Genomic DNA, 26,711 nt, shown 5'->3' on the forward strand with positions numbered 1-26,711 from the left:
AAAATGCGGATTCCCTTTCTTCTCTCTCACAGTTTATACCTTGATTCCTTGAGCAATGGCGGCAGCAGCATTGGCTTCTTCTTCATCGGCTTGCACCAGAAGTTTCTTGGCATCGGCTTCTCGCGTCTCCCCTTCAATTTTCACCATCATCTTAGCGGTCTCCTCAGAGGTCTGAATGAGTTGGGGTTGGAGGGCAGTCAGTTCTACTTGCATGATGGCCACCTAACAAGGAGAGGAAGGTGGGAGGGGTGCAGGGTCAGCTATGTCAATGCCGAAAATGGCATGGCTGGCAAAAGTTGAAACGATTCTCTAACCTATGACACACGCAGAAAATACTAATGATTTTAATGGTACTGGGTACATATTTGTTGGCTGGAGTTTCTCTCTTTGATCTTTCAATATTTCGTTACTGAGTTCATGCTATGTCTTGTAGTTACCAAGCTCTGTGGTAGGCACTAAACATATAACAGTAAACAAAAAAATTTTTTAAAGATACAACACTTAAAAAAAGATATTCCTTGGGGCTTCCCTGGTGGCGCAGTGGTTGAGAGTCTGCCTGCTGATGCAGGGGACACAGGTTCGTGCCCTGGTCCGGGAGGATCCCACATGCCGCAGAGCGGCTGGGCCCGTGAGCCATGGCCGCTGAGCCCGCGCGTCCGGAGCCTGTGCTCCGCAACGGGAGAGGCCACAGCAGTGAGAGGCCCGCGTCCAGCAAAAAAAAAAAAAAAAAGAGATATTCCTTCTGCATTGAGCCTACACTCTAGTGTTGGGGGCAGCGAAAGACAGAACAAAAGAAAGTTAGGAGGAAAAAAACTCTACATTTTTTAAGGCTGTGAAGGAATCATACATGACTGAGAGAGCTGGGATAGAAGGAACTTTCAAGGCCGTTTTTTCCCAACAGTCTGATGCTCTCTAGAAAAGTAGTTTTCTGCCAAGTAGTTTTCTGGCCACTGTTTGAACACTCCTAACGGTGAGGAGCTCACCACCTCTCAGGGGAGCTGGGCCATTTTTCAGGCAGCTGAACACATTAGATTTCCAGATAAGGAGCTAGAATTTACCCCCGGGCAGTTTTTCCCCACTGGTCCTGATTCTGCCTTCGAAGGCAGCTCAGATGCTTACCTGAAGAGAGTTTCATGACCTTGAACCCACTGTCCACAGAAAGCCCACATGAGAGAAGCAGCATAGCATGCTGGCCTGATTAGGAACACAGACTCTGCAGTCACGCAGACCTAAGTTTCAGTTTTGGCCTCACAACTTGCACCAGCTACTCATGAAGCTGTGTGATCGTGGGCAAGTTGCCTGGCCTCTCTGGGTCCTTGGTCTCTTTGTGCGTAATGTGGTGATAACAGTACCTTCCTCCTATACAGCACCAGGCACGTGGTAGGGCTCACGTAATGTTAACTGGCACCACATTCTCTTTACTGGTCTAGACTGTCTCAGGTCATTTTGCTGCTCAACACAGTCTGCTCACCCTTGTCTGGAGAGACTCCAATTTTCAACATCTCTCTGAAAGCTAAGGACCCTGAATTGGACCCAGCAATTGCAGGAGCAGAGCAACAGAGGCACTCCTGATGTTCTTCCCCATCCCTGTGCTGCATGTTGGTGGGTCTGCTATACTCACTGACAGGTCAACCTACTGCAAACCATTCAGTTGCCTGAGTTCTTTTTTTTTTTTTAACGTTTTTATCGGAGTATAAATGCTTTACAATGGTGTGTTACTTTCTGCTTTATAACGAAGTGAATCAGTTAGACATATACATATATCCCTTCCTTAGTTCTTTATTGGTGCTGAAAATCCATGCCTTAGTGTGGTTGTGTCAAGTGGCTCAAGCACAAATCAATCACTAACTTATATGCCAGGCATTTTGCTAAGGGTTACACTTGTGTCAGCCCATTTAATCTTCATAATAGCCCTATGAAGTGAAGCCTGTTATTATCACTTCTTTTTATAGAAGAGGAAACTAGGCCCTAAGAGGTGAAATAACATCGTCAAGGTTCTATAGCTGATAAGTTATAAAGCTGGAATTTGAGTCCAGGCCCTGCTCTTAACCACTGTCTTATTCTGCCCAGCTCCCCACGAGAGTATCCAGGGCTGGGGCAGGGGTGAGGTGGGTAAGGCACTTGCCTTGGGCACAAAATTTAAGGGGGCTCCAAAGAACTCAGTATTCAAGATAAATAGTATTTTACTGTAATGTTGTAAAAAGTTAAATTAGTTCAAAAAGATCCATGATGAACAAAACATCAAAATCTTAAAGATAGACAGGGCTGGGTTTAGGCCAAGCAAGTGAGGTGAGTTCTGCGAGCACAGGGTCAGAGGCTGTCTTTATTTATTTATTTTTTTAATTTATTATTTTTTTTGCTGTCTTTATTTTATTTGGTGCTCTCTTGACTTCTGCACCTGAACAAGTGCTTTACCGCATCCAATCGGTCTTGGACCCCTTTGTCCCTGTACTATTTTGGCAGCGCTCACCTGTGAAGCGGCAAATTCAAGTTTCTGCAGGCCTGTCAGGTAGCGGTTCCTCATCATATCCACCTCTTGCCTCTTCCTATTCAGGAGCGTCTTGAAGGTTAGGATCAATTCGAGGTAGGAGGTGGGGGTAACGTAGTTGTGTCTGCGAAGTGTGTTGTAATAATCAAGCGACAGCTTTTTCACACTCTCCTGGAAATATTTGCACATGGAGATGACCCTGCCGAGGACACAAAGGTGGTCAGGCAGGCCCAACGTGCTCCAGAGAGATCCAGTACAGCCTCGGTTCACAGATGTGAGGATGTGAGAAAGCCGCTCACTATGGCCTACTAGAATCCCAAATTCTGTGAAGCATGTCAACAGAGCCTCGAGAATGATTGGGGAAGTATATATTCTTCCTAGAATGATCGTTGATTAGGTAATTTCTACCTTTAATCACTTTTGTGACTCACCAGGGCTTAAGCTGGAGTTCTTAACCTTTGTCAGTTTGGTGAAGACTCTGGACTTTGCAGAATAATGTTTTAAAATGCATAATGTAATATATAGAGGGTTACAAAGGAACCCAATTATGTTGAAAGAGTTTTCAAAATATTTTAAAAACCAAATTTATGATATAGTAATATGTGTGATTTTATTTATGCATTAAATCAGGGATCAGCAGACTCTTCCTGGTAAGGACCAGATAGTAAATATTTTAGGCTTTGTGGGACAACTTCCCTGGTGGTCCAGTGGTAAAGAATCCACCTTCCAATGCAGGGGACGTGGGTTTGATCCCTGGTCAGGGAACTAAGATCCCACATGCTGCGGGGCAACTAAGCCCGCACCACAGCTACTGAGCTCACGTGCCTCACCTAGAGAGCCTGTGTGCCGCAAACTACAGAGCCCATGTGCTCTGGAACCGCATGCCAAAACTACAGAGCCCATGCACCCTGGAGCCTGTGCACCACAACTAGAGAGAGAAAACCTGCAGGCCACAACTAGAGAAAAGCCTGTGCGCCACAACAAAGAGCCCGTGCGCTGCAACGAAAGATCCCGCATGCCCCAACCAAGGTCCCACGTGCCGCAACTAAGACCTGACGCAGCCAAAAATTAAAAAAAAAAAAAAAAATTTAGGCCTTGTGAGCCACATGGTCTCAAGAGCAACTATTCAACTCTGCCACTGTAGTGTGCATGGCTGTTGCCCAATAAAACATTATTTACGAAAATAGGCTGTGAACTAGACTTGGTCCACGGATCATCATTTGCCGACTGTGGCATTAAATAGTAAGACTGGACAGCAGATCTAACAACTACCATCATTTTCAAGGAAATGATGTATTTGGGGCATCTGTAATGACTGAGTGAGTTATGAAAATAACTGTGATTCCTACTGGTAACAAAGTCACACAATCCTTCTGGGGTTTATTGCCTACATTCATTGAAAGAAATACAAAGTATCAGTTAGATGTCAGTGAAAACGAAGATGTACTTTTTCCCCACTCACATTCACTGTCCCTCTGAATTCTGTTCATGAGCCTATGGACCCAGGTTAAGGGTCTTCTGACCTAGAGAACAAAGTTCAAAGTTCTTAAAAGCCATGAATATTCTGACCGCTACCTATTCCTTCATTTTCTATTCATTCATTTAATAAGCAGTAATTGAACCTACTATGTACCAGGCACTTGCTAGGCACTAAGGATACAGAAGTATACAAGAAGGTGATATGACCCCTGCCTTCATGGGACACCTAGAGTGGTCAACAGTCTTAACCCTTCTCTTACTGTAGCCAAAATTCAGTGCTTTTTTTTTTCGTTTGTATATCTGTGCTTTATACAAAAAAAAAGTTATTTTCATAACAAAAAATCCTCACAAGAACCAGTTTTCATCCCCTTGGCAGCAATATCACCCCTCTTGAGAATGCATGCTCTAAGACTATTGAAATAGCAATAGTATTATATCCAGGTTCTCATAGCTATGACAACAGTGCATCCCTAGGACAATTCTGAACAATGAAATGTTATTCTTTATCAGCAAAGGTGTTTTATTAAATATCTAAATGTGATTTAAAAATATAAGACTTTTTTTTACATAAAATGATAAGTTTTGAAACAGCAACAAGAATAGAGCCAATATCTAGATTTTCATTTGAAATATTTGGTTGCCGTACTAAAATGCAGCTAACACTTACTCTATCCGAATATTGTCATCGAGCTCCACATCTTCTAGAAATGTGTTGGCTACCAATTCCAGGGCATCTGTGGGCCAAGACTGGAACCAGTCAATTGTGCAGCAATTGATCAGGGAAGGGAACATCCGCAGGTGGTTCCGGAAGGCGTCCCCAATCGGACTCATGGCTAATGAAAAGTAGACTTTGTTAGTTCTCTTTCTCCAAGTCAAGGAGGCTGAAAGGGACAGGCAGGTCTTTCCAAGGATTCTGGTGGGGTAAGGGAGCAGTCATGTTTCCTATTGGCACTCCAGGGTGTGATTGGGAATAGTCAGGATGAGTGCCTGGGAAGCACAGGGGGAATCATGGGATATTTTCAGGACACTTTGTGATGGGAATTCCGTTTATTACAATACCTTCTGGCTCATCTCCAGTATCCACATTGTCCCTTCCAGATCCTTAGGGTCACATAGCCAGAGTGGTTTGAGCCCTTTGACCCACGTGCTCTGTTTGTCCTGACTCACAGACATAAGGGAGCTGTGGGGCCATCAGCTTGTTTCTGACCCCATCCCCATCCAACCACAGAGGTTGGATTCTATGCTCCAAATTCCCTTCACTGTTTATTTAGACCCAGTGTGGTGGGAGGAAGCATAATGCACAGGTGAAAGCGTGAGGAGGTCAGCGTGGCTAAAAAAGAGAGAAGGGGAAGCTTGGTTGGAGATGAGAGTGGAGAGGATGGAGGGGACAGCCTGGCAGGTTGCCTCATAAGACTATAGGTTAGGAATTTTGGTCTTTATCTGAATAGAAAGCAATTTAGGTGTTTTAATTTGTGTATGTGTGTAAATATACAACGATCACATTTGCAATACATGAAAAAAAAATCCCCATCCTGACTCAGTGGAACATAAAGGTCTGGAATGGACAGAGTAGACATAGAACAGTTAGAAGGCTGTAGAGGTGAGGTCTGGGTGAGATGATAGCGGCTTAGCTAATATGAAGGTGGCAGAGGTAGAGATAAGTGGGTAGATATGCGAGAGAGAAGGCGAAAACTGACAGGACATGGTAATAAGAGAGAAGTATTAAACACGACCCCTAAGTTTCTGGATAGACTGGAGATATCGTTCATAGAGAGAAGAACTCCAGGTGCTGTTCTGTGAGGTTGCCGGGTACTGTACTAAAAGGAAGGAGAGGGTTCAGAGGAGAATTCCGAGAACTGAGGAGAGTGGAACAGGTTTAAAACAGTTGTTCAGGACAGTGGAAGTTTCCAAAGGAATTCTAGGCACTGACCCGTGGGCGAGTGAGTGCCTTGGCTGGATCATTCCTGGTACCACGGTAAGAGGAACGGACTTAAGGCACAGGAGACCCTGAAATACCCGGAGGAAAAGGGCAAACTGAATTTGCTTCTTCTTACCAAGGACAATGTGAAGGTTGTTTTTTACTCTCTCAATAAAGAAGTTATACATAGAAAGAGGAGTGGCTTCAATCTTCTCGCCTTCTGTCCTTGCTGCCATTTGCATCTTCTCCACAAGGTCAGCCTTCTCGTCAGCGGGGAAGATGTTGGGCACGTCTCCCGTGTTCAGAAGCACGTTGATGTCCTCAATGAATGACTCGTCCTTGATCTGGTTATCGGTGAGGAGGAACACAGTACTCTTGGAGGCCACACCGACCTGTAGCATGATCTTCTTCAGGTCCTCTCGCCAGTCATTGCCTGAGTAGCTCTTAGTGATCTCGATCTGGCATAGCTCATATGAGTTCATGAATGTGGACAGTTTGCTGGCACTTTGCCGCCCACTGCCCCCAATGCCCACCAGCAGCAAGTGGCCTTTGTTCTGCTTCAGGACCCTGCATATCCTGGAGATGTGCTCGATGGTGAACCTGAACATGACCAAGGACATGGGGGCCTTGCTGATGTTGTTGAACTCTTCCAGGTAATACTCCATGACCACTGTGAGCTGTTTTAAGTCAGTGATCTCATCATAGATTTTTTTGTCACTTTCTGGCTTGAAGAAATCTCCAAAGAAGAGGCTACGGATATTATCATCAACTATCTTTCCAGTGGGTGACAGGTGGACGAGGACCTGTGGGAAAGGTAAGTCTCAACTAGGCATTCAGCCAGTAGCCCCAGCCACCATGGTACTGAGAGATGTAGAGGGAGGGAGCAGGGGATGTATTTGTTTCCTCTGAGCATTCTTCAAAGTCATGGTTCATCAACATTTTTTTTTTCTTTAAACAAAATATGTGGATCTCGTGGTTGTAAAGACTATGATGAAAGGACATTTGAGAAAAGAGTGTGAAAGCAAGGGTCAATCTGTTTGCTAAGTGATTAAAACATTGGTGGTCAGATTGTAAGATCCCAAGAGGAGGTAGTCGAAAGATGGCATCATTTTTAATGTATTTGCTCCTTCACCAAATAGAAGTGCGGGCATTTCCCTGGTCCCCACTCTGTACCTAGAGTAGAAATGTTTTAGATGCCTCTTCGTCCTGATATTAAAAACTGGCAGTGCTTCTGCACTTGGCCCCTGGATGCAACATGAAACACTTGTAATTTTTTCTTTGGAGAAATTGTAGCTTCTTAAGAATAGAGGTAGAACTAGATGATGCAAATACATAGGCTTAAAACTTTACTTATATCAAAATAGAAAAGAGAGGGCTTCTCTGGTGGCGCAGCAGTTGAGCGTCTGCCTGCCAATGCAGGGGACACGGGTTCGTGCCCCGGTCCGGGAAGATCCCACGTGCCGTGGAGCGGCTGGGCCCGTGAGCCATGGCCGCTGAGCCTGCGCGTCCGGAGCCTGTGCTCCGCAACGGGAGAGGCCACAACAGTGGGAGGCCTGCGTACCGCAAAAAAAAAAAAAAAAAAAAAAAAGAATAGAAAAGAGGAAATATTTACAAATGGGAAACCATGACAATCTTTCACTCGGGCTTTACCAAGGCATCAATCAAACCATGAAAATTCATGGTGTATTTATTTCTCAACTCACAAATTAACTGACCTTGCAAATGCATTTTACATTAATCATAAACAATAACATCATATCATAAACCATAAGTTTGAATGTATCCAAACTTATATGTTACCAGGGAAGTGAAGTGAAATTGGGCCAACTATTATATCAGCAAACTGAGTGATTAGTTGGCTCAATACACTGTTTCTTGAGATTCAGAAAGTGGAGCTCTAAGTCTCTAGTAGGAAGACAATCTGAAATCTGAGACTAGCATGGTCAAATATTTGGGGCAATTTCTGAGGCCAAATGATCACAGGGTCTGGCTTACCTTTTCCACAGACTGCTTGAAGCAATTGGAGGTGGTTTCCCTCACCGTGTTGAAAAAGACCTGTCTGTCCTCATGATCAATCAGACGGTCATAGAAGACCCGGTAAACCTCATGGATCCAAAGCCGGATAAGCTTTTCTACATCCTGAAAATCCAGTTAATTATTTGAATAAATGGCAGGTGGTGACTGAGGTGGTAGTTCTCAAATAGTTTCTAAAGCCTGGGGTCGATATGGGGCTTTAATGAGATAATGCTTACAAAATACTTAGCACAATGCTTAGCATAGATTAAATGCTTGATAGAAGTTAGATATTACTCTTATCATTGTATATTCCATGTAGCCAAGGATATCACTGAATGAACTTGATAACAGAAATGATAGCGGCTGACCTGTAGGTGGGTGTGAGGGCAGAGCAATACCCCTTGGATCACCCGTGAGAAGTCCCGCAGGTTAAAGACATAGTGTGACTTGGAGGGAGTTGGCAAGAAATTCTCCATTGCAGCTTTATAAATTGTCATCGTAGCTTGTACCAGCAACTTTCCATACCTTGGGAGGAAGGAGAAGGCAGACCAGTTAAAGAGGGGCCAGAACTGAGGACCCCAGGCCAATAACACAGGAACCTCTTACCTTAAGAACATCACATCAAACCCTTTTCCAAAGTGCCAGTCAGCGATTGAACTGAAAATCTTGGTTAAAATGTCATCCTCAAAGGCATTGATGGAAATGATATTCAGATGGCGAGTGAATCGTCCTGGAAAACACGCACAGGTGTGAGTGTGCATATATTCTCACACTTACCTCCTGGGCCTAGAGATCCTGAGATATAGAAGAGTTTTCCCTCTGCCTTAATGTTCTAGAGCTGTGCTGTCCAATATGGCAGCCTTATGAAAATTAAATAACATTAAAATTTAGTTCCTCAGTCTCACTAGCCACATTTCAACTACTCAAGGATAACATGTGACTAGTGGCTGTTGTATTGCACAGTACAGATATAGAACGTCTCCATGATTGCAGAAGTTCTGGTAATAGTGCTAGTCCAGTGCTCAAGGTTGTTAAAAGGTAAAGGCAGGGCTTCCCTGGTGGCGCAGTGATTGAGAGTCCGCCTGCCGATGCAGGGGACGCGAGTTCATGCCCCGGTCTGGGAAGATCCCACATGCCGCGGAGCGGCTAGGCCCATGAGCCATGGCCGCTGAGCCTGCGCGTCCGGAGCCTGTGCTCCGCAACGGGAGAGGCCACAACGGTGAGAGGCCCGCGTACCGCAAAAAAAAAAAAAAAAAGGTAAAGGCAATATATGATCATTGTAAAATAATCAAACAATTCAGAAATACTTTTATAGAAAGTATCCCTTACCTCCCACACACGAAATCCATTCTCTCTCCCCTCCCCACTGTTAGTCTGACATTCTTACATCTCTGTATTTGTATCTATATACCCAATGTTAGATGCCTATATATTTATAGTTATACTAGGTATCAGCTTTATTGAGATGTAATTCACATACTATACAATTCATCCATTTAAAGTACACAATTCAATGATTTTTTAGGATTTTAGTTGTGCAACCATTACCACAATCAATAGCAGAACATTTTAATCACCCCAAAAAGAAATCCTTTACCCACTAGCAGTCACTCCCCACTTCCTTGCAGCCCTTGGCAACTAATAATCTAATTTTTGTCTCTATAGATTTGCCTGCATATCTTCTTTTAAAAGTATTTTTCTATATAAAGTAAAGCACAGATATAGAAAACCACACAAAACAAATGTATAGTTTAGTGAATCATTATAAAGTTAACATCCTTACATCTACCATCCATGTCAAGAAATACAACTTTGCCAGCCCTCCATAGAAGCCCCTCCATATATCCCATCCCAGTCACAGACCTCTCCATTTCTCCCTCCAAAAGTTGCCACTATCCTGACTTTTAAAGTGATTGCTATCTTGCATCTTTATTAACCATGTGTTCATTTCTAGATACCAGAGTTTAATCCCGCTCATTTAAAAAAATTGATATGTCTTTTAAGTCTCTTTTAATCTATAGGTTCCCCCCTCCATCCCTTTCTTTTATCTTCTGTCTGTTGAATAGCTGGACTGTTTGATCTGTAGAAGTTTCCACAGTCAGGATTACATGGTATAATTTACTTGGTTCCTCTGCCCTTCGTATTTCCCACCAATTTGCAGCTGTACCTAGAGACTTAATCAGATTCAGGTTCCACCTCTTTGGCCACACTATAGGTGGTGGTGTAGTCCTTCATCAGAGGGCACATGATGTTGTCTCTCCCTCTGCAACGTTGGTAGCTACTGATTCTCAATGGCTAGATCCATTAATTCACTGAAGTTTGCCAAATGATGATATTCTGATTATATAATTTCTTTTTCATTTACTATATAGTTTATTAAAATATTAGGACTATTTTCAGAAGGGACACTTCCCCTTCATCTATTTGCTTATACAGTGGTATACTTCATATAAGAAAGTCAAAATAAATGCTTGCTTCTTTCCATTTATTTATCAGTTTTCAAGATAATGAACTGGTGTTTTATCATCCTCTGAAGATGACCAGCTATGATTGTTATTACTGATTCATAGACTTAAATATCTTTTGATAAATTTCAATCCATTTAAATTACTATCATTGTTGAAGCTCAAATTTCTCCATATTTGCCAGTTAGAGCCTCCTTGTGTTGTTAACTGAATGCTTTTGACAGGGCCCTGTAGTCTTTGAAAGCTTTCTCATGATTGGATATATGAAAACGTTACAGGCATATATGAAGACGTTACAGATACATCTTGTATATTTCCTGCCCCAGACATGCAATAAGCCATTTCTCCAAGAAGCCTTGTTTATTTTAGTAGGAAACTGGATTTCAAGACCACAGTCTGGGTGCTAAGAATTCTTATTGTTAATGAGTTGGTTATTACTTTTTAGACCTGGAACATGAGTCAGTACTGATATTTCAAATTTAGGACTCCAGGGCTTTTTCTTAACTTCTTCTATAGTACGTCTTGATTTCCTTTTCTCCACACTGAGTCCTGGTTCTCAAGCACACAAGGGACAGTAGAAACAGAAAATACTATAGTTACTCATTCATATAATTCTACTTTTTACATACAACACACTCAGCATAAGAATATACTACCGCCACCAATTACAATAACAGAAGAGTTTAAAACTTCTTGTATGTGCTATCCTCATCCCCCTCCATTTTCAACTGTTCAATATCTACATCATCAAATCATATAGGCTTTATATGTTACAATCCATCCCATGTAGTCTTAGTTCAACAAATAACCACATTAAGTAATGCTCACTACCAGTTGTTATATTGATCTCTTTATAGCTATTTTGATCATGTGAAACCCATTTTCTAACAGATTCCTGAGAAAGGGCTTATGGAAATAAGTCTCTGAGTTCTTGCATGTTGATAATAGTTTTTATTTTATACTTGAAGGTCAGCTTTGCTGGCAACAGAAGCCTTGACTCTCATTGTATTCCCTCAAGTATCACAAATATGTTATTCCGTTTTCTCTAGCATAAAGATTGCAGTTGAAAATTCTTAAGATGATCTAGTTTTCTTTTTCTTTAAAGTCCAGTGATTTTACTAGTCTTGGTAATGATCCTTTTTGAGTCTGTATTCTTAGGTACACAATGTACCTTTTCAATATGTAATTTTCAAAAATACTTTTTTGGGGGGCGCATTTTATTGGATTATAGCTTTTATTATTAGTTCTGTTTTCTTCTTTGAAGAAACTTCAGTTTTCTTCTTTAGACACTCCTGTTAGTTGTATGTTGGATTTCCTCTACCTAACTTTAATATTTGTTACTTTCTCTCAAACCTTTTAGCTCCTTTCTTCATTTCTAGAAAAAAATTTTATTGTGATAAAATATACATAACATAAAATTTACCATTTTTTAAGTGTACAGTTTAGTGGCATCAAGCACATTCACATTGTTGTGTGAACATCACCACCACCTATCTCCAGAATCTTTTCATCTTCTGCAACTGAAACTCATGAAGCCCTAACTTCCCATTTCCCTCTCCCTAGCCTCTGGTAACAACCATTCTACTTTTTGTCTCTGTGAACCTGAGTACCTCATATAAGTGGAATCATATAATATTTGTCCTTTTGTAACTGGTTTATTTCACTAACATAATGTCTTTAAGGTTCATCGATGCTGTAGTATGTCTTTATTTTTTTTCTGATGAAAAAATTCCTTCTAATTTTTTATTTCTTAAGGCATTACTGATTGTATTTATTCTATTTTTGCTCCTTTTAGTTTTGGCTTCATTTCTAAGGTAACTTTTTTTCCCTAATTCTTGAGTTCCATCATTCAATTTCTAAGTTTTTCTAATTCTGATTTATGTCATTCTTTCCTGCCTTGTATTATCTCATCAGTGTCTTTCAGATTATTTTGAAGTAATAGATTAAAGTTTTTAAAGTATGTCTTTCTGTTGTGCTTTTGAAGTAGGGGTGTTTTTCTCTACTCTCTTCCTTCCTACATTAATTTTTATGAAACATGACCTCAATACTTTTTTTTGCTCATTTTTATATATGCAATTAGAGAAGGCTTGACTCAGATGCCTTTTCTAACTCCACAAAGTTTCCTTTTCTGTTGATTTCTTAAGTGTTCAAAAATATAGTGACTTGCTTTCTGAACTTTCCTGCCTCTGTTCCTCTCTCTCACTCTCATTTTGACCTTCTCTTTCCTTTGTTTCTAGTAATCTTAACTTGCTCACTTCTGATTCAACTCCAGTTTCTCTTCAGTGTAGGGTCTCACCTTGTATGGGAGACCTGGGTTGTTAGTTTAGAGAAATCACAACTGGCTATAATGCTCTAGTCCCTCAGAGCTCACTGCACATTCATTGTGCTTACTTGTTATTTGAGAAGGTAAAAGTCCTGCCAACTTCAGCTCCTGTTCTCAGATTGGCTGCCATGCTTATCAGTGAATACCTGTTTGCTACTTTGGGGTTCAACCATTCTCAGGTCTGTTAGATGTCTCAATACTTCCCTCTGCTTTCTCCCGCACAGAGGCAGATAACATGTGGGTCTTGTAGCTGCCAGTGGTTTGTTCCCACCAATTATACTTTAGAATACGTGGGGAATACTCTGCCAGCTAGTTTTGTTGTAAATGTTGTTTATAGGTTTTTGGTTTTGCTATCTAGTTGCTCTGTTCAGGGGAATTTGGGAAGAGCCAAAAACGATGATTCTGGCACAGCTGCTGCCATTTTTCCCAAAACTCTTTTCAATATATATATATGGCATTTTTTTTAAAAAAGGAAAATACATATGTCAGTACATAAGTATTTTATATATATATATATATATATATATATATATATATATATATATACTCCACTATACTTATGTATTGACATATGTAGGTTTTTCTTTTTTTAAAAAAAAAGCCAGAATAATATTTTACACATTGATCTGGAACCATTTACAGTTGTGTGAACTTGAGAAATTCACTTACTCTTTTGATGATAAGGATACTAATAGTACTTAATGTTTGTTAATGTTACCTAAACCCAGATCAGTCTTCTGCCAAGCCATACTCTCAGCCACCACACTACACTGCCTTGAGCTTCAGGTTTCCCATCTCAGCCCTGAAAGCTGGCAGCTGGTCTGGCAAATATCAGCTAGGCTGTTAGTTCTCCACTGAACACAATTCCATTAAATATCAACATCAGACGAGGTCACTCCCTAGCTATGATGGAACAAGACAGAAACAAGTTTGCTCTGAAACCATGAAAACTTCCCCCCTAGCTAATATGAATGACTCTACTTCTTTACCAAGCAGAGAAAAAAATTAAGATACCCACTCATCAAATTGTCCCCACTTCCTGAGATTACCCAATCCCAGAGTCCCTGGTTCCTTAAGCCTTTCCTCACATCACCCAGCACAAGTCCATTTAACTCTCTTACACCAGCCACTCTCATGGTTCTCCATGCTGTGCAGACACCCTTTCTGCAGCAACTTAATAAACCCAATTTCACTTGACTACAGATGTGTTCCTGGCAGACTTTGGGCACTGGTCTTTATTATAGGATCTTTTCAAATATCATATATGTGACATAGCCTGAAAACTGTCAACTGCTGCACAAATGTTAGTAATTACTATTTCCATGATATGTACTGGAAACAGATATTCCCTTTTGAATAGATCTCCACCCCCTGCCAGTTTTATTGAGATATAATTCACATATAACATACATAAGCTGAGGGTTTACAACATGATGATTTGATGCATATAGATATTGCAAAATGATTGCCACAATAAGGTCAAGTAACAATGCCATTGTTGCTGTTGTTGTTAACTAGAGTCACCATGCTATACATTAGATTCCCAAAACTTATTCATCTTATAACTGGAAATTTGTACCCTTTGACCAACATCTCCCCATTTCCCCCATCCCCTAAACCCCAGCAACTACCATTCTACTCCTGTTTCCATGAGTTTGGCTTTTTTAGATTCCACATGTAAGTGATATCATACAGTATTTGTTTTTCTCTGACTTATTTCACTTAGCATAATGTTCTCAGGGTCCATCCATGTTGTCACAAAGGGTAGGATTTCATTCTTTTTTATGGCTGAATAATATCCCATTGTGTGTGTGTGTGTGTGTGTGTTTGTGTACATCTTTATCCATTCATCCATCGATGGACCCTTTGATGGTTTCCATGAGTTGACTATTGTGAATAATGTTGCAATGAACATGGAAGTGCAGATATTTCTTCAGGGTAGTGATTTCATTTCCTTCAGATATACCCAGAAGTGGCATTGCTGGATCATATGGTAGTGCTATTTTTAATTTCTTGAGGAACCTCCTACTGTTTTTCATAGTGGCTGCACCAATTTACATTTCCACCAACAGTGTACAAGGGCACTTGTTATCTCTTGACTTTTTGTTAATAGCCATTCTGTCAGGTGTGAGGTGATATCTCACTGTGATTCTGATTTTCATTTCTCTAATAATTAGCAATATTGAACATCTTTTCATGTGCCTGTTAGCCATTTGTATGTCTTCTTTAGAAAAGTGTCTATTCGAATTCTCTATCCATTTTCAAATCAGATTGTTTGTTGTTTAGCTATTGAGTTGTATGAATTCCTTACATATTTTGTATATTAACTCCTTATCAGACAGATGGTTTGCAAATATTTTCTCCTATTGAATGACTAGGTCTTAGAGAAAAGTAATATACCAAGTTCCTCTCCCTCTCACTAGTGAGAGAAGTGTTGAATTTATAGATGCCAAGTGCCTGAGATCCTGTTATACTCAAACCCAAGGCAAGGTACCCCTGGACTCTGTACTTGAAGTGGAAGGTGATGGGTTTGTGTACCCAAGTAAAATCACCCTGCTTATCTTCCTTATTTTACAAATGAAAAAGACAAATGCCACAGGGGAGAGCAAGGCCACAGAATCTTAAGTCTGGAAATGGCATTAAGATTCTTAACCAAGGATGTATCTCAGAATAAAAGTATGAAAATCTGTAGACCTAGATGGATCAAGTTGCACCTGAAGCAAAATATATTCCTGAAGTGTTAGATGACAGGGGAAAAAATCTTCTTTATTTGTTTGTTTATTATCATTATGATTTTCCTTAGGCCACTTTGGGTTAGGTGTTCTATCTCTGACAATCCAAAGAATTATGAGAAACACAACAGGTGAATCTGTCATGCACCCTTAGTTGAGAACCTCTGATCTAGCCTCCCTCCTGGAACACATGCTGTCCACACTGAACTCCCTTCTTCATGGGACTCTCTGTTCCTCTAGCCAAAGACTCCGCAAATCCTCTTTTCATCTTCCCATCCTATTTCATACAACTACCAACATGAAATATTCAAATGACACTCCTTGAAGCTAACTCAAGTGTCTCTGGCTACAGCCTAAACACACCTTTCTCCACCTTCCATCAGGACGAGTGCCCTGCACCAACCCTCCATCCATGAAGGTGGTCTGGCTCTGCAGGGGGTGGGTGAAGAGTAATGAACTCTCTCCTTCACGTACCAGTAATGTCATTTCTTCCTCCACCAGGGGGGCCCATGGCTGTCACAAGCAGCACATCAACGATGTCCAGCTTGTTTGTGTCCTTCTTGTCAAACCAGTAACCGTGGTCAATCCATTGCCTCAGGAGCTCAATGGGGGGCTGGGCCCCATACACCTCTTTGGCTGGCATGTTGAGGTCATCTGGGGAAAGAAGCCATGGCCACAGATTGTAAGTCTATGGGATCCTTTGCTCTCACAGGAGGTAGCAGATGATTATCCCTCCATGGGAGAGTCTGTGCCCAGTTGTTACATCCTCACTCTAGACAGGGCTCAGCCAGTGGACATTCTTACCATAATGGAAGAGCTTTTCCTGGGTTCTGGGCTCTCCTGCTTTATTGACAGATTGGCATTAACAAACAGACATCTAATTTTTTCCCATATTTCCTCCAGGGTAGGGATTGATTTTCTAAAATAGCATATTGCTCAGTCCTGGCACATAGAAGGCACTCAATAAACTCCAATGAACATGGATTAAATGCCCAGTTTTGTGTCACGTAAGATTTTAGGAGTTTTATACATATTATATCATCTAATCAAAATAATAACTTTATAAGGAAGAGAGTATTACCTTTATGTTAGAGGTGAGGAACTGAAGGTCATGGAATAGTATGCTTAGGGTTAAAAAGTGAGATTTGGACCTAGGTCTGTTTGGCTGCAAAGCTTAATCTGTTTTTGGATATACCATAAAAATAGGAAGGGAGAAAAGACTGGAGGAAAGGAGAAAGGGGGAAAAGAAAGGGAAACAAAATAGGATCCCTGCCTTTAGGGAGCTGTTACTAATTGGCAAGGATATAAATACATGCAACATTTACTATCAATACATGAATTTTAAAGACAGGACATGAGATAACCCAGAAGGGCAGGGCATTACTATTACTAAATGAGAATTTTATGAGTCAGCAGTAAGAGAGTGGAAAAGATAATGTATTTGGCACCAAGAAACCTGGTTTCGGCTCGTGGTTCCAGAATTTTCTAGGTGTTTGACCCTGAACAGGGAATGTAACCTCTGGAGCCTCAATTAACTGACTAGTAAAGTGATAATGGTGGCTGATAAACTGATGGGGCTGTGAGGCTCAAACAAAATAAATGAGCAAGTGCTTTGTAAACATAAAATCCTGGGAAAATTCAATGTGCTTATTTCACAAATATTTATTTAGCAACTATTATATTTCTTCATATACTGATAACATATCTATCTGGCACGTAATGGAATAGAAGCTCATCACAAAGTGTGAGTTGCTTCTGGAGATGCAAGAGGGCAAACACCACAGTCCCCTTCTGGACCTAACTGCCTCTCACTGTAAAGTAACTTTGCCTGATCCACAGGCTCAACTTCATTCCAGGAGAAACTGGGATCCTCCCTCAGGCAAAAAGGCCTGGACTGTGCCTCACTTACTGAAAAGTTGGCTTATAGTACATGGTTAACAAATACTTGGTAATGAATGAAGGAAAGGACAGGAAACAAAAAATGAAAGAAGGAAGAGAGGGAGGGAAGGGAGAGAAGAAGGGATGGAAAGATGGAAGGAAGGAAGGAAGGAAAATAGGAGGGGAGGGAAGGAATGCTGAATTATATTAACCAGAAATAGTTTATCTCCCAGAGAGAGTAAAAGGACTATACAGTGGCTGTACAAGGGGAGATTCTGTTTTGCTGCAGCTTAGAGTAGAAGAATTTGGTGTGTCCAGATGCAGGCCAATGCCTTACCCACAAATACCACTGCTTTCTTCCCTATGGGAGGCCCAAAAAGGCCCTTCCGCCGTCGATCCAGCTTGGACATGATGATATCCTGGGTCTGACTGGCTGAAGTTCTGGCAGAGAAATTGATGAAGTTGGGCAGATAAGTATTTTTGGGAAGGCGGAAAAGGAAGTTGTTGGTGATGACTGATTTGCCAGTGCCCGTGGGTCCTACGAACAGCATTGGAATCTCATGGTCCAGGTAGGTTTTCAAGAAGAAGGACTGCCGGGCTGTTTCCATTGTGGGGATGATGAGTTCTGAGACCTGTGCCACAAAGACATGGTGAGTCTCGGTACTGAGCCCAGGAGATTGGGTCTTGGAATTCAGGAGACTTGGGTTCTATCCTTACTATCCGTTCAGCTCCATCTCTTATTTATCTTTATGATTTTGAGTATTTTACCTCTCCAGGGGCCTTAGTTTCTTCATCTGTAAAATGGGGATAATAATGGCACCTAGTTCACTGAGCTGTTTTGAGGATTAAATTAAATCTTGCACGTAAATATGGGCATTTTAGAGATGAGGAAACTCTGTTTTAGAGATGAGGAAGCTGAGATCCAGAGCTCACTTACACACCAAGTAAGTGGAAATGCAAGGATTTTAATTCCAGCTTGTCTGATTCCAAGGTTTATATTCTTAACCACTGAAATGTCATATTATAAACACCAATTACAGTAAGGATGGGTCTATAGCTACTGCCGTCTGAGACCACTCCTCTGAACCAAGCTGACTGCCTTGCCCCAGGAAAGGTCCACCTCCCATACGCCACCTATACTGCTTGTTCAAGAAGGGTTAGGTGTGACCCTTGACCCCCATTCCCTGTGCTTGTTCCTCATCTGCTTTTCCTAATGCTCAGATTCTTGGTTGTTCCTGTTAACTCTTTTTCCAATATGGAAACTGCAATACTATTCCTGGTATTCAGGCTCCAATTGGGCTCTAAGGGCTTGGTCTTGAGCTCCTGGAATCCCTATTACTTATTTGTCTACTACTTAAATGTCTAGACTAGAAGGGGCTAGTGAACATGGAGCCACTGTTGTGCTGTTGTGCAACTCTAGGGAGCACCATTCACACTATGGTTTATGTAAATGGCGCCCCTAAAGCAAAACTAGACCATAATGCAAGTGGCACCAACAGGGACTGTGCAACATGGTGGCCTTGTGTCTATTGGTAGACAAAAGTCTTGGCTTCTTTTGATAAATAATTTGATCAAAGTAAAAGGAGCAGATAGAACAAAGGAATTGAAGGGGTGAGGAAGAGAATTAACAGGTGTTGAGCTATGGATGTTTTGCCTCTGTTATTCCCTGCAGCTTTCCTAATAACCCTCTGAGGCAGGTATATTATTAGCTCACTTTTTCAGATGAAAAAATTGAGACTGGAGGATGGCTGGCTAACTTGTCCAAACACATAGCCAGTAAGTGATACTAAATGAAGAACCAGGTACCAAGACTAGGAATGTAAAGCAGGTTTTGTTTCTTAGATTTTTATTTTCAGGGGCTAGAACAATTTTTTGACAAAGGAAAAATTCCCAGCAGAACTGAAATATTTTCTGCATTGGACTTTTATTTGTATGAATCCAGCAAGATTTCAAACCCCTGGAGCTCTGGTGATGAAGCTCTTTAAGGAGAATGAAAGTTTAGGGCCTCAGTGCTGTGGGGTTCTTTACAAGACAGCCTCCAGGGTGTGTCCTGAACTCAACACACATTCACTCCTGCTTATTGCACCCTTTTCCCAAGCAGCTGTGCTCCTGTCTGGTGTCTGACTTTGTCATCAGTATTTCCACTTTCCCATCCACCTCCTACTACTCTATCTGGGGCCTGAACAATCTACAATCACCCCCAGAAAGATAAATTATGTCCACTAGATAACTGCAAATAGAGGCACGAAATTGCACATCTGGAAAAAATTTTCCACAAGGAAATGAGCAGGAGTTGTAGGTGAATTGTCTGCTAACCAGAAAATCTATTAATCAATACCCATTTTTCTGAGAATTCTGATTAAAGAAATCTTTCTCTGGGGATTTTAAAGAAAAGGCAAGGATCTTTTTGGCTGAGGTATCTGAGAGGTGGACTGATGACCGTCTGGCATTATAGACAGTGATAATAACCAGAATAGCAGCAGCATAATCTAGCACACAGTGTGTGCCACAAATTCATGTATAATGTCTTCAATCCTTGCAGCCATCCTTTAGGTATTTTTTTCTGCTATTGTGTAGTTGAGTAAATTGAGGCAGAGAGAGTGAAGGCTGAGTAAGGAATCTGGGACTCTCTGATTCTAAAGTCCATGTTTTGAAGGCTCAGTCCAGCTCATGTTTGAACCTTTTTCTAAAGTAAGTTCTTAAAAATGCTAACACAGACCTGCTGTTAACCTCTCCACTTTGCTGAATATCAGGTCATTACCAAAGTTCCATGGCCAATAACTCTCTTTTACCTTTGCATTTGCTGGGATATTTTCCTCCTCTTTGGTGATATACTCTGTCCATGTGTACCAATGTCCACCACCTTGCTTGAGGAAATAAAAATCATAGATGCTTCCTGTACCCAAAGAAATAGAATAGGTTATTAGTACATCAGGGGTTTACATTTCATATTTGAGGTATTTAACTACCTCAGCCATAGGCATCTGAAATGTGTAACTACCAGTACTGGCATAGTTGTGTAACGGTATAACCTGGAACAACAACTTTTAAAGGGTAATAACTTTATTATATGTATAGAAATAATAGTTGCTAATTATACAAATAATTATTCTTAATAATATAAAGAGGAAGTATTGAAAAGAACAAAAAAGGAAGAAAACAAATTGCTCCAAATCTCACATCTAGAGAGAACTTTTTTTTTTTTTAGAGATAACTTTTGATGGCAACCCTTCCAGTCCTCTCTCAAGACACACAAACATATTAAAGATGGAAGTATAGGTAGATGAAAGAAAGGATTTTATTAGCATAGGATCATTTGATATTATATATCATACACTATATATATATATATATATGATTTATATTAATACAACATAAAATATAATTATATTTTTATATATTACACTATTAAAAATAAAAACATTAAATCTAATTTTACTTAAATTAGAAGAAAAGGAGACTAAAATGAAACTGAAGGACCTGCTAAACTTCAGATAATCATTATTCACTACAAGAGATACTGGTTCCTAAAAGTGGTTTCTTTTTTTTTTTATTCAATTGAGGTATAACTGACAAATAACATTATATTAGTTTCAGGTATAAAATATAATGATTCAATATTTATATATACAGTGAACTGATCACATTATAAAATTATATTAATAAAGATTGTATATATAATATATAATGCATGTAATGTCAAATGATTCTATTCTTATAAAATCTGTCACTATACATAGAATTTTTTTTCTTGTGAGGAAAACTTTTTTTGTGTGTGTGTGTGGTATGCGGGCCTCTCACTGTTGTGGCCTCTCCCGTTGCGGAGCGCAGGCTCCGGACGTGCAGGCTCAGCGGCCATGGCTCACGGGCCCAGCCGCTCTGCGGCATGTGGGATCTTCCTGGACCGGGGCATGAACCCGTGTCCCCTGCATCGGCAGGTGGACTCTCAACCACTGCGCCACCAGGGAAGCCCAAGAGTAGTATTCTTATGTCACATTTTCTTTCCTTCAGAATGTTGCAGACCATTGTTCCAGTGTGTTTTCTTGCATTCTAGGTTGCTGTGTGTAAGTCTGAGGCCCATCAGATATTTCCACTTTTATTGATTTTTCTTTCCTACACAGATGCGATGGAATCTCTTTTATCCTGGAAGTCCAATAATTTAATCATATTATTTCTTTTGGTCAATTATTCTGGATCAGTTTTTCTTGGAATACAGCATACTCTTAAAATTTACAGAAGCAGTTCTTCATTTTAGGAAAACTTTCTGCATTTATATCTTAGTATATGTTGTCTACACTATTTATTGGGTTACCCACTAAAGGAACTAGCACTGTTTGGTCTCCATATCAGTCATATTCTTTATAATTGCTCTTAGACTTCATCTTCTGTAGCAAGTGTAGTTATCTGAAACCTTTCCTCTCAGCCATTTGTTAGCTGTCTAGACTTGTATGCTTTATTCCTTGCTGGTTCTCATTTATTAGATCATTAATAGCATTGTTTAGATCTCAATTTGTTTCTTTGGTTTCTCAACCCCTCTTTTTCTCTGATTCTGTGGTTTTATCACCTCATCTACAAACTTTAAAATGACAGATTTATTAAGATATAATTCACACATGATATAATTCACCCATTTCAATTGTACAATTCAATCGTTTACTAAAAAACATGTATGTATGAATATACTAATATTCACAGAGTTGTACAGTCATTACCATAATCAATTTTAGAACATTTAATTGCACCAAAAAGAAACCTCATACCTCTTAGCTGTCACCTCCCAAATCCTCTTCTCGTCCCTCATCTCCCCACATGCCCACAACATTAGGCAACCACTAATGTACTTTCTGTCTTTATAGATTTACTATTCTGGACATTTCATATAATTGAAGTCATCCAATAGATGTTCTTTTGTGACTGGATTCTTTTACTCATCATAATGTTTTTAAGGTTTATCCACATTGTATCATGTATTATTACTTCATTTCTTTTTATTGTTGAATAATGTTTAATTGTATGGATATACTATATTTTATTTATTCATTCATCAGTTGATGGGCATTTGGATTGTTTCCACTTTTTGGTCATTATGAATTATGCTGTTATGAACATTTGTGTACAAGTCTTTGTGTGGACATCTGTTTTTATTTCTCTTGGGCATATATCTAGGAGTGGAATTGCTTGGTCACATGGTAACTCTATGTTTAACTTTCTTTTGTTTGTTTAACTTTTGAGGAACTGCCAAATGCTATTTTCCAAAGCTGCTGTACTATTTTACATTTCCATTATAACATGTGAGGGTTCCAATTTTCCCACATTCTCACCAACACTTGTTGTTTTCCATCTTTTTTATTATTCTCATTGCAGTTGTGAGTTGGTATCCCATGGTTTTTTTTTTTTTTAATTAATTTATTTATTTTTTTGGTTGTGTTGGGTCTTCGTTTCTGTGTGTGGGCTTTCTCTAGTTGCGGCAAGCGGGGGCCACTCTTCATCGCAGTGCACGGGCCTCTCACTGTCACGGCCTCTCTTGTTGCAGAGCACAGGCTCCAGACGCGCAGGCTCAGTAGTTGTGGCTCACGGGCCCAGCTGCTCCGCAGCATGTGGGATCCTCCCAGACCAGGGCTTGAATCCGTGTCCCCTGCATTGGCAGGCAGACTCTCAACCACTGTGCCACCAGGAAGCCCCGTATCTCGTGTTTTTGATTTGCATTTTCCTGATGGCTAATAATGCTAGTAATGTTGAGTTCTTGTCATGTGCTTGTTGGCCCTTTATATATCTTCTTTGGAGAAATGTCTATTCAGTTACTCTGCCCATTTAAAAATTGTGTTATTTATCTTTTTATCATTGAATTATAATACTTCTTTATACATTCTATATACAAGTCCCTTATCAGATATATGATTTGCAAAAGAAATCTCACCCGTTCTGTGAGTTGTCTTTTCACTTTCTTGATGTTGTCCTATGAAGCACAAAAGTTTTTAATTTTGATGAAGTTCACTTTAACTATTTTTTCTTTTGTTGCTTGTGCTTTTGTTGTCCTAAGACATTGTTGCCTGTCCAAGGTCATGATCATTTGCACCTATGTTTTCTTCTAAGCTTTCATAATTTTAACTTTTGAATTTAGATCTTTGATCCATTTGAGCTAATTTTTTACTATGGTGTAAAGTAGAGGCCCAGATTCATTATTTTACATGTATATATTCATTTATTCCAGCACCATGTGTTGAAAGGATTATTCTTTTTCCATAAAATTATCTTGGTACCCTTGTCAAAAATCAAGTCACTATAAATATGAGGGGCTTATTTCTGGACCCTCAATTCTATTCTATTGATCTATATATCTATCCCTTTGCCAGTAGCACATTGTTCATCTATAAATTTTAAAAATTAAATTTATATTATTACTAAGTTCTTGCAACACAAATAATTTATGTTTCTTAGGTCATGTTTTTCTTTTAGATTCTCATTCTCTGTCTCTGTCTCTTTCTTTCTGATGTTCTTACTCTGATATAATCAGGTAAAATCTTGACATTTTCCCCACCATTATCTAGGGTGAGTTTATTTCCCTCACTTTCTTGGCCACAATTCAAGGACTGGTGTGTGGATTTCTTTTCTGTAGCCTGAGGGTACAGGGGTTGGGTAAAAGGAAATACTCAGTTGCCCTTGCCAGGAAACCTGGGCTTTGAACTCTCTTTCTAAAATTTGGCCAATTTTCCAGAACCATGGGTCCATCCCACTCCCACCCCAGTTAGAGACATGATTCACTCCTGAAAAATTCAGCTCACTTCCCCCACTCAGCATGGAGCTCTGGAAGATGCAAACCCTGGTAGTTTCTCCCACTCCTAATAAGGTCCTACCAAATTATGGAGGGGTTTCATGCTCAAAGGTTTCTCTTAGACATTTTTTTTGCAGCTGCCCAGTCACCACTGCCATCTGCTTTTTCCACACTGGTGATTACCAATGAGAACTCTCAGAATTTTGTCAACTCACCCCCTTTCCTCTCAGCATCACTTTTAGAAGGACAGTGGGGTTGTGGGTTCTGGGTTGAGAGATACAACATGCAGGATCTTTTGTTTCTCTCCTTATCCTCTACCTCTCAATGTTTAAAGAATCAGGCTGTAACTGGGAAATTTTTAGGCTTAAACTGTTGTTATTGTTCATATCATTATGTATTATAGGAGAGAGTTTCTATTATCCTACATCACTGTGCAGCTCTACCTAGAAGTCAATCTGGTACAACACTTTTAGAAAGCAATCTGGCACTATGCTTACAGAGCTACAAAAATGTCTCTAGTCCAAGTCAGAAATCACATTCTGGGAATTTATCATAAGGAAATAATTCATAATGAAAATAATCTCTCTACATGAGTACACAGCACCATCTGTGATAACAAAAATTTAAAAATAATTTACATGTCCCACATTAGAAGACCGGTCAAAATTATGTCTTATAAAATGAATGGAATGCTTTGCAGTCATTAAAATGATAATTACGTTATTTACAAAACAGAAATAGATGCACAGACATAGAAAACAAACTTATGGTTACCAAAGGGGAAAGGAGGGGGGAGGGTTAAATTAAGAATTTGGGATTAACAGATACCACTATATCTAAGATAGGTAAACAACAAGGACCTACTGTATAGCACAAGGAACTATATTCAATATCTTGTAAAAACCTGTAATGGAAAAGAATCTGAAAAAGAATAGCCATAGGCATATAATGTGTGTTTATATAAATATATTTATATATATATAAAACTGAATCAGTTTGCTGTATACCTGAAGCATTGTAAATCAACTATACTTCAATTAAAAAAAAGAGAGGGACTTCCCTTGTGGCACAGTGGTTAAGAATCCGCCAGCCAATGCAGGGGACACGGGTTCGAGCCCTGCCGGGAAGATCCCACATGCTGCGAAGCAACTAAGCCCGTGCGCCACAGCTACTGAGCCTGCACTCTAGAGCTCGTGTGCCACAACTACTGAGCCTGCGTGCTGCAACTACTGAAGCCCACGCGCCTAGAGCCCGTGCTCTGCAACAAGAGAAACTACTGCAATGAGAGGCCTGCACACTGCAGCGAAGAGTAGCCCCTGCTTGCCGCAACTGGGGAAAGCCCGCGCGCAGCAACAAAGACCCAACGGATCCAAAATAAATAAATAAAATAAATTTATTAAAAAAAAAGAGAGAGAACTAGGGGCAATGATGTAGATGCACATTCTAGAGAGATGAAGTGACCTTAAGAAGAGAATTCACATTATCTAGAACTAAGAGGAAGATAAGGAGATATATACCCAATTAATACTTAAGTAAAATAGAAAACTAAAAAATGCAGTTTTAAAATAAATTATCTATTAAATACTTTAAAATGATAGCTACAAAATCTAAGTATTAATAAAGAAAAATGCATTCAAGAAACAATGACAGATAAAATAGAAGAATAAAAAAGGGAATATATACCATTATGTCAACTATATAAAGAGATGAAAGCAGTGGACAAGATAGAGAAAGATATTTTGAAAACTGAAATACTTGTGATAGTGTGGTATGAACAAAAATATTTTTGATCATTTTTATTTAATAGAATTAAATTGTTTTTATAATAAAAAAAGAGATAGAAAAAGCATGACTCAGAAAAGCATTTATCGCCTTCTCTTGCTGATGTTATTAGCTAGAGTTAATTTGTGGCTTGATACAGGAACATTTCGGCCAAAGAGAAAAGGTCCAACTGAGTAAAAGTGGATTTACTGCTGTGTGATCTTGGCCAAGGTTACCATTTGCATATCTGTAAAATGGGCCTGATTTTACATAAAGCTTAGAGAATCCCTGTGGAAGGTGAATGAGATATATGTGTCAGACATTTAGCATAGCTGTGGGCACACAGAGAGGCACTTGAGAACATTTAGCTCTAGGTCTGTTTGGTCCTCATCAGAGTAGTGCTCCTGTTCGCTCTGCACTGTGATTTTTACTCAAACTCTGATGCAAGTGCAGGGGTGGAATGGGGAGAATAGTAGTAGAAATCCAGGAAGACAAATTAGTTCTATCACCTCTGACCACCCCCTGCCCCAGCTGTTTTCCTCGCCTTCACTTGGGAGAACAAGATAAACTTCAACAGAGAGGTGAGTGGGTTTTCAAAAGACACACAATGGGGGACTTCCCTGGCAGGCCAGTGGTTAAGACTTCACCTTCAAACGCAGGGGGTACGGGTTCGATCCCTGGCCAGGGAGCTAAGATCCCACATGCCTCATGGCCAAAAAACCAAAACATAAAACAGAAGAAATATTGTAACAAATTCAATAAAGACTTTAAAAAAAATGAAAAAACAAACAAACAAAAAGCAAAAGAATAAAGGGAAATTTAGCACTTCTGGACAAATAAAGATCAATGTTAGATGATGTTAACCCAACCTTGAGGGAA

The 26,711-nt window shown here is 40.0% G+C and overlaps 1 protein-coding gene across 1 annotated transcript in view; it reads right to left on the minus strand.

Annotated features, from left to right (window-relative positions):
• The window catches only part of DNAH3 (dynein axonemal heavy chain 3), a 194,695-nt gene that overhangs the window by 40,509 nt on the left and 127,475 nt on the right, over positions 1-26,711 (minus strand). Inside the window, exons 42-51 of the mRNA XM_060124014.1 lie at positions 20,092-20,195; positions 17,637-17,931; positions 15,896-16,075; positions 8,508-8,631; positions 8,270-8,426; positions 7,881-8,024; positions 6,022-6,688; positions 4,635-4,800; positions 2,471-2,687; positions 40-222 (exon numbers count right to left, since the gene is read on the minus strand). Coding sequence (XP_059979997.1) covers positions 40-222; positions 2,471-2,687; positions 4,635-4,800; positions 6,022-6,688; positions 7,881-8,024; positions 8,270-8,426; positions 8,508-8,631; positions 15,896-16,075; positions 17,637-17,931; positions 20,092-20,195 — 2,237 coding nt within the window. The remainder of the gene's footprint in view (positions 1-39; positions 223-2,470; positions 2,688-4,634; positions 4,801-6,021; positions 6,689-7,880; positions 8,025-8,269; positions 8,427-8,507; positions 8,632-15,895; positions 16,076-17,636; positions 17,932-20,091; positions 20,196-26,711) is intronic.

Source organism: Lagenorhynchus albirostris, chromosome 15, assembly GCF_949774975.1.
Source record: "Lagenorhynchus albirostris chromosome 15, mLagAlb1.1, whole genome shotgun sequence".
Taxonomy (NCBI): domain Eukaryota; kingdom Metazoa; phylum Chordata; class Mammalia; order Artiodactyla; family Delphinidae; genus Lagenorhynchus; species Lagenorhynchus albirostris.